Source organism: Monodelphis domestica, chromosome 1 (genome assembly GCF_027887165.1).
Source record: "Monodelphis domestica isolate mMonDom1 chromosome 1, mMonDom1.pri, whole genome shotgun sequence".
NCBI classification, from domain to species: domain Eukaryota; kingdom Metazoa; phylum Chordata; class Mammalia; order Didelphimorphia; family Didelphidae; genus Monodelphis; species Monodelphis domestica.
Window position 1 is genome coordinate 266,529,300 of NC_077227.1, and position 10,340 is coordinate 266,539,639.

General features: G+C 40.0%; 1 protein-coding gene across 1 annotated transcript in view; it reads right to left on the minus strand.

The window, feature by feature from the left end:
- SLC35F4 (solute carrier family 35 member F4) overlaps positions 1 to 3,450 on the minus strand; it is a 312,021-nt gene extending 308,571 nt beyond the window's left edge. Inside the window, exon 1 of the mRNA XM_001369008.4 lies at positions 2,949 to 3,450. Within this exon, the coding sequence (XP_001369045.1) occupies positions 2,949 to 3,051 (103 nt within the window). The 5' untranslated portion in view covers positions 3,052 to 3,450. The remainder of the gene's footprint in view (positions 1 to 2,948) is intronic.
- Positions 3,451 to 10,340: the final 6,890 nt, after the last annotated feature.

Here is a 10,340-nt window from a genome sequence, read left to right on the forward strand (position 1 = left end):
ATTGTTCTGACAATCCCTGGAAGACTGCAGAGATACAAAGTCACTCAGAGTGTCAGGCTAACAATCCACACAGAAAAAGATAAATCCAAGTGGATGAAGAATACATGCTGCTCTAATTGCAATCTGTCCCTTATTGATCTAACAAAATATTGTGCACAGGCACGAGGAGAAACGATCAGATCCTAGAAGTGAATAGGAAAGTCGATTGTACTGAATTTGGGACATGGTACAGTGCTCTCAATGGGAGTGACAGCAAGATTCAGAGGGAAAGTGGTAGACTTCAGAGTCAAAGGTTATAGGTTTGAATCATGTCTTCCTGACTTGCTTCCTATGTGACCTGTCAAGTTGTTTAACCTTTCTGGGTTTCTGTTTCTTCATCTGTAAAATCAGGGGGTTGTATTAGGTGACTGCTAGATTTTCTTATGGTTCAGTCAATGATTTTGAAATGACACACTAGCCATTTGTTCATTTCCCTAGAACTAACCTTCTATTCACTCCCAAAAGGTAATCTCTCCCAGATCTTCTGACACAGTCTCATAGTTTAAGCCTCAGTAGAACAAATCACAAGATGAAAATGTCACATTACTTTCAAATGTGATGTATAATGCATTCTGTAGTTCACCTTCATGCCTCAGGCTTCCAAAATCCCTTCCTCAGTTCCTGGTAACAGCTGAATCAATTGACCTGAATCAATTGCATTGGTTTACTTCAATTTGTTTGTTTACTAGTTGAATCCTGCATTAAAGACAGGATTATTTCATGGTGTTACATTGTCTGGCCCTTCTCCAACTCTCCTCCCTCAGCCTCTCACTGAGCTCAAAGGCAATCTTCTCTCTACCTCTGCAGACATCCAAAGAATTAAGGGAATGTTACATTTCTGTTACTTAATTCTAATTGTTCTTTGGGGTTTCTTTTTTTCATCTGTATAAACTCTTATTTAGTTTAAAATGCCTATCAACAATAACCAATCTAAATCTATTTTTCATTTTCCCTTACCTTCCATTTTTTGCTTCAATTAATGCATTTTCCTTGATTCCTCATTTTTGGCATTGTGATACAAATTCAATGTGTACAGATAGTCAGGAAAGTCTCAAAGTTTTATGTGAAATGTTCTAATCCAAAACACTTCCCTTGATTTATCTTCTGGTTTTTTTTTTATTAGAAAAGATACTGTCGTTGAACAAAATAAGCAGTCCTAAGAATTGAAGAGAACAAACAGAGAAACTAGCAAGCCCTCTAAATTACTAAAATCCTACAGTATCTAATTAAAATTTCCAAGAAACAAACTCATATAATTTCCACAAAGTATGCTAGTGTCAACCCCAGTTCCTAGGATTAAAAAGAAGCCCTTCACCAGAAGCAAACACACACACACACTCAAAAGTTTCTTCAAGCTTTAACACAAAGACTTTCCAACAGCACTGCATAGTGTGTTATTTTCTTTCCAGAAAATTCTAACACTATATAATTACTTCTGCATGGAAAATGAATAATCTAAGCCTCAAATGAAAAAACAGCTACTACACGGGAATGGTCCAAATCAAAAGGCTTTCCTAAAACAAAATAAAAGATCATTCGAAAAAATGCCAACAAAGACAGTCCTGGGAGCAAGGCTCTCCAAGAATAATTACTGTTAAACAAAGAAAAGGATGGGGGGGGGGGGGAGGAACAATGGGGAGGGGGCGGAGAACTTCTGTGGAAAACCTTTTTTCTCATATTTGTGAGAGGACTGGTTGTTATCTTCCCGGTTTTAAAGGAACTCTTACTTGTCCCCCCAAAATAAATGGGAATAAAAACATTATTCAGAATTGAACACAGGAACTCAAAACCTTCTAGCGGAAAGCATGAAAGATATCAAATGGACTTCCTTTTGGCTGTCAGAGAGCAATGGTGAGATATTGAAAAACCCAAATTCATCTTCTTGTAAATGGATCTGCTGCTACTCTCAGTTAAGGGAAAGAGGCCCTTCAGTGTTTGCCAGAACTAATCATAACATGTATCTTTGGATACCTCCCTGAGCTGAAGGAAATGCCTTTGCAGAAGCGTTCACTGTTAGGCATCAAAGGTGCCCCGCCGCTCCAGAAATGCGATGGCTTCAGAGATCTACATGATTTCATTCAGTGGAAAGGAAGACGAGAACTGGACAGTTTCTTCTGTTTAGCCCTTGTAACATGGTTCAGGGGTTTGGAGAAGGTAAAGCATAGACCTTTCTGCGCTGACCCCAAGGGGCTGCTTTTTTCTACCCAGAATTATCACAGTACAGAAGGTGTTAAGCCAGGAGTTCCCCCTTGCTAGAAATAGCTTAAAAGATCAAATCTTCTCGCTAATCCTGAGCCTTTAAGTGAACAAGCAGTGGCATGTGCGGGACTGTAGGTATTCTTCATATTAGCACGCAAGAAGGAAAAAGAAAGACTTGGTTCAAGCTCTGCCCGCTACCCTTCCCTTATCACTATCTTCCAAACCCCTTTAACTTCGTTCTCTAATGCCTATCTAAAGGGAACAGCCATGTTAGAAGACTCTGCTGATGGTCAGAGTAAGCAGGTTGCTCCCGCCCTCTCGGGAACGCTAGACAGGGTCCTCCCGGACTCCTCCGCTCTCTTGCCTCCCTTCATCCCCACTGCACCCCAGCCCCGACGTCTGCGACGGTTTCCAAACTATTCCATACAAATGGTTCCTCCTCCATCCCTCTACTAGCTTAGCACTGGGTTCACTGAAAGATACTTTGTGCCCGAAGTGGCCCAGATGCCTCGGACCTGGTAGGGGCGGCTTCCAGCTGCACACTGGTCTGTCTCGCCTCCAGGTGCCCGCGGCAGCAGCAGGTCGCCCAGGTAGTCCCTTCCCCACCCCCAAGCCAGTCTCGCAGTCTTCTCGGTCTCACCAGAATACTGCCACCAGCCCCATCATCAACATCACATCACAACCCCACCACTGCTCAGGGGGCAGCTTACTTTTTTGGCTGGAATATCCCGGGTAATAGCCATAATAGCCCGTGATCCGTAAGATCCTGTCCTCGATAGTGGCCACCCCGTTGGGAGTTGCCTTGACATCCATAGCCTCCAGGCTCTTGCACTCGAGAGGTGCAGAACGGAAAAGGGAAAACAGAGCCCGGAGGATGGGCGAGAAGATCGGGAGGTGATGCAGGTGCCGCTGCCACTGTAGCCGCCAATGCTGCAGCTGGTGCTCGGGCTCTGACTCCACCGCCCCGTGCAGGACAGGCTCAGCATCACAGCAGCAGCAGCAACAGCAGCAGCAACAGCAACAGCAATAACAGAAGCAGGAACAGCCCCCACTTCTCCCCCAGCCTCCGTCAGCCTGTCAGGCTTCCCCACCAGCCAAAAAGCTCTCCTCTTTCCAAACAGTGCTCCCTCCCTTCACCTTCACCCCCTTTCCCACTCCAACTCCTCCTTGAACCTCCTCCTCTGAGCCTCCTATGACTTCAGCTGCAGAGGCAACAGGGAGGGATGGGGGAAAAGAGAAGAGGAGGAGAGATGTGGGGAGTGTATTTCTCTGTATATATGCACATACCTGGGCAGGGGCATTAATTATTAACCCATTCTCTTCCTTCTTCTCCATCTTCAACTGCTAGCAGCTTTGGGCTTGTCTCCTTTCCCAGAGGTGAGGACAAAGGGGGGGGGGGGTGCAGATTAGAGGAAGAATTGGGAGAATTAAATGTGGAAATCTAAGTTCAGCCTGGTTTTTGTGGGTCCTCAGAGCTATTTATTTAAAGTGAAGCTCTGAAACATAACACCTCTAGTATTTCCAATTATTGAAACAATGCTGTACCTTGGATTTACCCATGACTTTACATCCTGAGAATTTACAAAAGCTCCACATTGAATGATCAGTTCTCACAGCTTCCCCAAGAGGAGGCTATCCTGTTTAAGAATATCCAAGTGTCATCCACTAGTATTATTATTATTAGAAACTGAGAGAAAATGAGTCATGGAAATGTGAGGGCACAAATTTTATTTTAAAAAGTCTCCAGTTCCTACCCCTCCATGACTGGACCCCTGCTTCCTTTCTTCTTCCCTAAGACTCTTCAATGACTGAAGAGTCAGCTTTTATTTTATAATCAGTGCTCTCTTGAACGTAGTTTCTCTGAGAGAAAAAAGTTCAAATGGGGGTGGAGGAGAACAACTCCTAAGAATTCAGAATATCCTTTATTTAGTTAAGTAGGATCCCTTTCCCAATTATTGCAAAGGGTTAGTTTCAAGGATCTGTGGGAAAGTTTTGTGGTGTGAACCATCCTATTCATACATGACTGTAGTAGAGGCCACATGTCCCCTGGTGACACTTGATGCAGTTAGAATAATAGCCCACAGGACTTATCTCCTCACAAGATGGAATTTTACCCACCAGGTGGCGATATACCTGAGCCACCAGCCTAGTGGTCTGAACAATGGCCCCTTGGACCACTGGGCAAGATTTGCACTGGCAAACACAACCCCTCTGGATTTCAAAGAATTTGGCAAACAGAAACCCTTTCTGATGATTTATGAATGAAATCTCTAACTTATTCTGACCCTACAGAAAGAAATTATCCTGTTCTCTAGCTATCAGTCATAAGATTCCCCTACATCCATAAGATTCAGAGTGAAAAGAACATTTGATGAAGTCATATGGTTTATTAAACCCAGTAAAATTTCATAGCAACTGTCATGGACAACCACCTTGTGGACCACTTCTTCCAAACCTAAACCTCCTTTCCCTAAAACCTCCGAGCTTAACAAGGATGAGGCAGCAGCAGAAGAAGAGATTGGCACAAGGAGAACAATTCAACTCTGTTCCTCATGATAAGAGGCAATCTTCAGCACCATGAAATTTGCTTTGACAGCAAATCTCACCAAAATCTTGGCCATCAGTTTATATCTCATCTAGATGTCCAGATCTCATCTTTCCTATGTGATCCTCCTGATCACTAAAGGTAGAAATTGAAACCACATCTCTGGAAATCCAAGAACTTTAATTCCTAAAATCTTTGTCATTCAGCCCCATGGAAGACCTAGAACCTCAGTTTCCTCTGCAGGATCTCTTTCATCCAGCACCCAGACCACAGATGAAATGATGACTGGAAGGACTTTTCAGGGAAATAGGAGATAAAAGCACAAAGGCAAAATGAAAGAGGTCAGCTCACTCAGAAAATCTTGCCCAAGGGCTTACTTCTTATATGACTTCATCCTCCTCCTGAATCTATACCTGACACTTCCAGTGTTCTGATGACTCAGTCTTCTCTGAAGGAACACTGAAGGCCATAAATTTCATTTGAATGCTCTGCTACACATAGGTTTAAATCAGAATCACCAAATTTTAGAGTTGGAAGTAACCTCAGAGCAAACCTAGACCCATACTTGAAAGAAATCCTTATGATTACATATCCCCTTCAAAAAAAATAGTCATCCAGTTTCTGCTTACAGATCTCCAGTGTCCAGAAAACCCACAACCTCCTGAGGCAGCCCATCCTACACTTGAATAATTCTGATGGTTAGAGAAATTTTTCTTTATATCAGGCTTAAATTTACCTCTTTCCAATGCCCACCCATTTCTCACTGGCAAAATAAAATATATCTACTCTCTCTTATCATATGATACCCCTTCAGATATTTAAGCCCAGCTTTTAGGTGTCCTCTGAGTTTCTCTTCAATAGGCTAAACATCATTGTTGTTGTTCAGTCTGTCAGACACTTTGTCACCCCGTTTGAGGGTTTTTTTTTTGCAAAGATCTGAAGTAGTTTGCCACTTCCTTCTCCAGCTCATGTGGCAGATGAAGAAACTGAGCTAAACAGGGTTAAGTGACTTGCTCAGGGTTACACAGCTCGTAAGTTTCTCAGACCAAATTTAAACTCAGGTCTTCTAACTCCAGATCCAGCACTCTATCCACTGGTCCACCTAGCTGTCCCTATAGAATGATCAATACATCTAATTTCTGCTATGTCTAAGAGTCTTCTGTTTTTGCAGACCGCATAACTCTCCCCTCTTCCCTACAATTTCTGCAATGTGGATAACCACACACACACACACACACACACACACACACACACACACACACACACACCATTAGTAGCCACTAATATAGTTTATATGGCACAGTGGTCTGGAGTCAGAAAGACCAGAGTTCAACTTTGACCTCAGACATTAACTAGCTACGTGATGCTGGACAAGTCACTTAACTCCACCTACATTTTTTAAAAAATTAAAAACTGGAGAAGGAAGTGGCAAACCACACCAATTTCTTTGCCAAGAAAACCCCAATGGCAATTGATCTAACAACAACAGCATAATACAAAACTAAACAATGGCAAAGGAACAAACAGAAAGGGCATGGGGAAAGGGAGCAAGGAGTGCTGACCAGCACAGTCCATTGCATTTCTATAAGAACTTTACTCCCTGGAGGGAGAGAAACTGGGAGGAGAGAGTACTGACCAAGGGCTTTCTTTCCTAGGGCGGAAGAATAGGGCATGGAAAGGGGAAGAGAATAGCTAATCAGTTATGCAATGACTTCCTCTGTGACTTAGAATTGCTGGTGAAGTGACTTGTCTCTGGGATATGCAGGAGGTTAGAAAGCAAAACAGATTCACTATACCAAATCCATTCATCATCATAACAGCATCTTCTTTTCCTTGCCCCTAGCATTAGGCACACTGATCAATCATCTTAGTATCTCTGATGAAAGAGCTGAGGGAACTGTCCTAGGTACCAGAACCAACCAACATTTTCCCAAAATGGAGGACGTGCCTGCACATTTGAACTACCTCCTCCTCCTCATCTCAAGTTCTCTCAGAACTCTTTGCAAACAATTTCTGGACATTTCACATAGATTCATGACCCCAGAAGCCAATGGAAACCTAGGAAAGTGTCTAAATCCCTGTGATTACTCTGAAACAGGACCAGATAGTGACATAGGGTTACATTCCCCCCCAAGTCCAGAAATGTTGTAGTCTTTTGCAAAAAAAAAAAAAAAAAATCAAGCAAGGCATCCTTAGAACCTGTAACTATATATATTACAAATACAAGAATAAATACTTCCAAATGGGTTTTGAAAAATGATACATGTATAACCCAGTGAAACTGTTTGTCAGCTTCAGGATGAGGGAGGTAAGGGAAGGAGAGGAGAGGGAGGAAAGGATTATGAATCATGTAACCTTGGAAAAATATACTAAATAAAAAGGGGGAAGAATAAATACTTACAAAGAATAACAATGGTTTTCCTCATGTCCCAAGTGACCACTCAAAATAAATGAAAATAAATATAGATTAATAGTGCATGACATATATAACATGTATTGTTTTAGAGAAAGAGAGAGAAATCATGCAAATATATACATATCTCCCTATACAAATAATCATTTGATAATGACAAAATGCCTGTTATGTGCAGGACATAGTAAATATATACTTAGGGAATATATGTATATCCATAGTACAAAGCAAATTATCCTCAGCAGCTAAAATAGAAATACAAAGCAAAACTAGCTGGTTATGACAATATCAATATCAATAGATCATAAAAAACCAACTATAATGTTAAGTATGTATGCAAAAAATTGGGCAAAACATTGCATAGCTAACACAGATATTATACTACAAACAAGACATGAGCAGATTAACACGTAGTAATAAAGTTATTATAACTCAACACACAGTAAATATGTATATGTATATATATGTACATATATATATATACACCCTTATATGCATTGCACATTTCATACAGGCAATTCCAACTATTGTACTTGGGATATGTGTGTAACTATTTCTTCAGCTTTATCTAATTTACCTTGGTCTAATGACTGCTTGGAAGAGTCTACTGCCTCTAACATTTACTGACCTTTCTACTTCCTATAAGTGAGTCAATAGGTCCCATGGGACTGACCATCACCATTATCATCATTATAACACAGAAAGATCAGATTGGCTGTCAGTAGTTCTGTATTTAGTGAGATGTATCTTTACATCTTTTTTAAAAAACCTTACCTTCCTGTGTCTTGGTTCCAAGGCAGAAGAGCAGTAAGGGCTAGACAATGGGAGTTAAATGACTTGCTCAGGGTCACACAACTAGGAAGTGTCTACAGTCATATTTGAACCCAAGACCTCCCATCTCTAGGCCTGGCTCTCAATCCACTGAACCACCATCCAGCTACCCCCTATACCATATGAATTTTTATAGTTGCAGCTATAGGCAGTAGAAGAGTTGCCTTTGGATTTAATACTCTTGTCTATATGAATTGGGTTTAGAATAATGCTGCTGAATACTTACTTCACTAGAAACTATCCTTTCAGAGCCCATATCTGGATCAGTCTTTGTATAACTGGTGAAACAACAAAGAGTTTTTAACTTGGTATCTACCAAGTTAGGTATTCATCTCTTTTCTCCTTCTGCTCATTGGAAATCCTAACTAAGTCTCCTATGGACAATAAATGGTTGCAGTGATTTGTATTTATAGGGCTTCTTTCACTCTGCTGCTTTTCTGTAAACAAGAAGATTGTCTAGTCTCTTAGCTTTCCATTGATCAGATAATTTTTGACTCTTGAATAGCAAGATTTCTCAATGAAACGGTGTCTTTATTGAAGAACTTCACAGGGTACTCTTTTAAAAAAACCTTTACCTTATGTCTTAGAAAGGCAGAAGAGCAGTAAGAGCTAGACAAGAAAGTTAAGTAACTTGTTCAGGATCAAGCAACTAGAAAATGTCTGAGGGCAGATTTGAACTCAAGGCCTCCCATCTCCAGGCCTAGCTCTTCACTAGCTGTCCCCACAGAGTACTTTTTTGTTACTATTTATTTTTTAGTATACAAGATAAGTAGCATAACAATAATATATTATATGTGATTTTTATCAATGTTAAAAGATCATAATAAATATACCTATCCAATGATTTCAGAAAAATCTGGGAAGACTTATGTGAACTGATCCAAAGTGAAGTAAAAAGAACCAGAACATTGTACATAATGACAGCAGCATCTCTTGATGAACAACTGTGAATGACCTAGTTATTCTCAGCAATATGGTTATCTAGAACAATCCCAGAGACTAATGATGAAAAATGCTATCCTCCCCCAAGAAAGAACTAGACTCTGAATGTAGACTAAGACATACTATATTTCATTTTGTTTCTTCTCCTTTCCATTTGAGAATTCCTTCACAAAATGACTAATATGGAAAAATGTTTTACATGAGTACACATGTCAAATCAATGTCAGATGGCTTGCTGTCTCAGGGAGGAAGAAGGGCAGGGTGGGAGGATTAGAAGAAGGGAGAGAATTGGAGCTCAAAACTTTTTAAAATAAATGTTAAAAAGTTGTTTTCAAGTAATATAAAAATAATATATTATTATTTAAAAATAAATATGTTTATCCAAGAGAAACAAATTCTCCCACTAGAAATGTCCAAAAATATGTCTCATTCTTCCCCCCTCACCTTTTTGCCCTCCCCAAGGAGGCAAGTAATGCCTCATATAGCTCATATAGATGTTATCACATGATATACATTTCCCTGTTGGTTATGTTGTGAAACAAGATATATATTGCTTTTGCTAGGGTTTTCTTTTTCATGGAGGAAATAAAGTGAAGAATTGTATGTTTCAATCTACATTTGAAATTGCATCTGTTCCTTCTATTGTAGTTGATACTCCTTTTCATCAGTGTACTTTTGTATCATCTTGTTTTTTGTTTCTGTCACAGCTTTTCTGGACTGAAGTTGTGGCTAAATGGTAGGCTTCTTTCAATTTCTCTTTTTGAGAAGTGAATAAAAGTAGCATTATCTCCTTTTTTGTGAAACTCTGTCATAAATCAATAGCTAGACATGACTTTTGTCCAAAATGAGCAAATATGCTAAAGTAAAGCCTGTAGCATCTTTCTCAGTGGGATTGTATAAATGTACTAAAAATGACATCTTAACTCCATTGAGACTTTTGTTCTAACTCAGAGACCCCAGCATATTCAGCATGCGACTGAAATGCTTAGGCTATATGTTTCCTTGTGAATGAAAAGGTATAGGTTTAGACTTGTTGATACCTGCTAAAGCCAACATCTTCTTAAGTAGCTTGTTCTCTAAGTCTCTACCTTGGTCAGAATTGATTTTGGCAAAGAATCTATATGCTAAGAAATACATTTCCCACATCACTTTAGTAACTGTAGGTATTTTCAGGTTCCTGTTTGGATATGTTCATAGATATTCAGTGAAATGATCATTCATCACTAAAATATGATGTATTTTCCCATCTTCTAGAGATTAAAAAAACAGTACAGATAAGTTCTATACATTTACTGGTACTTAAATTCTCCAACTATGCAACGTAAATTGGCTTGCTCTTCTTTGCATTCATCAGAAACGACTTTCACATTT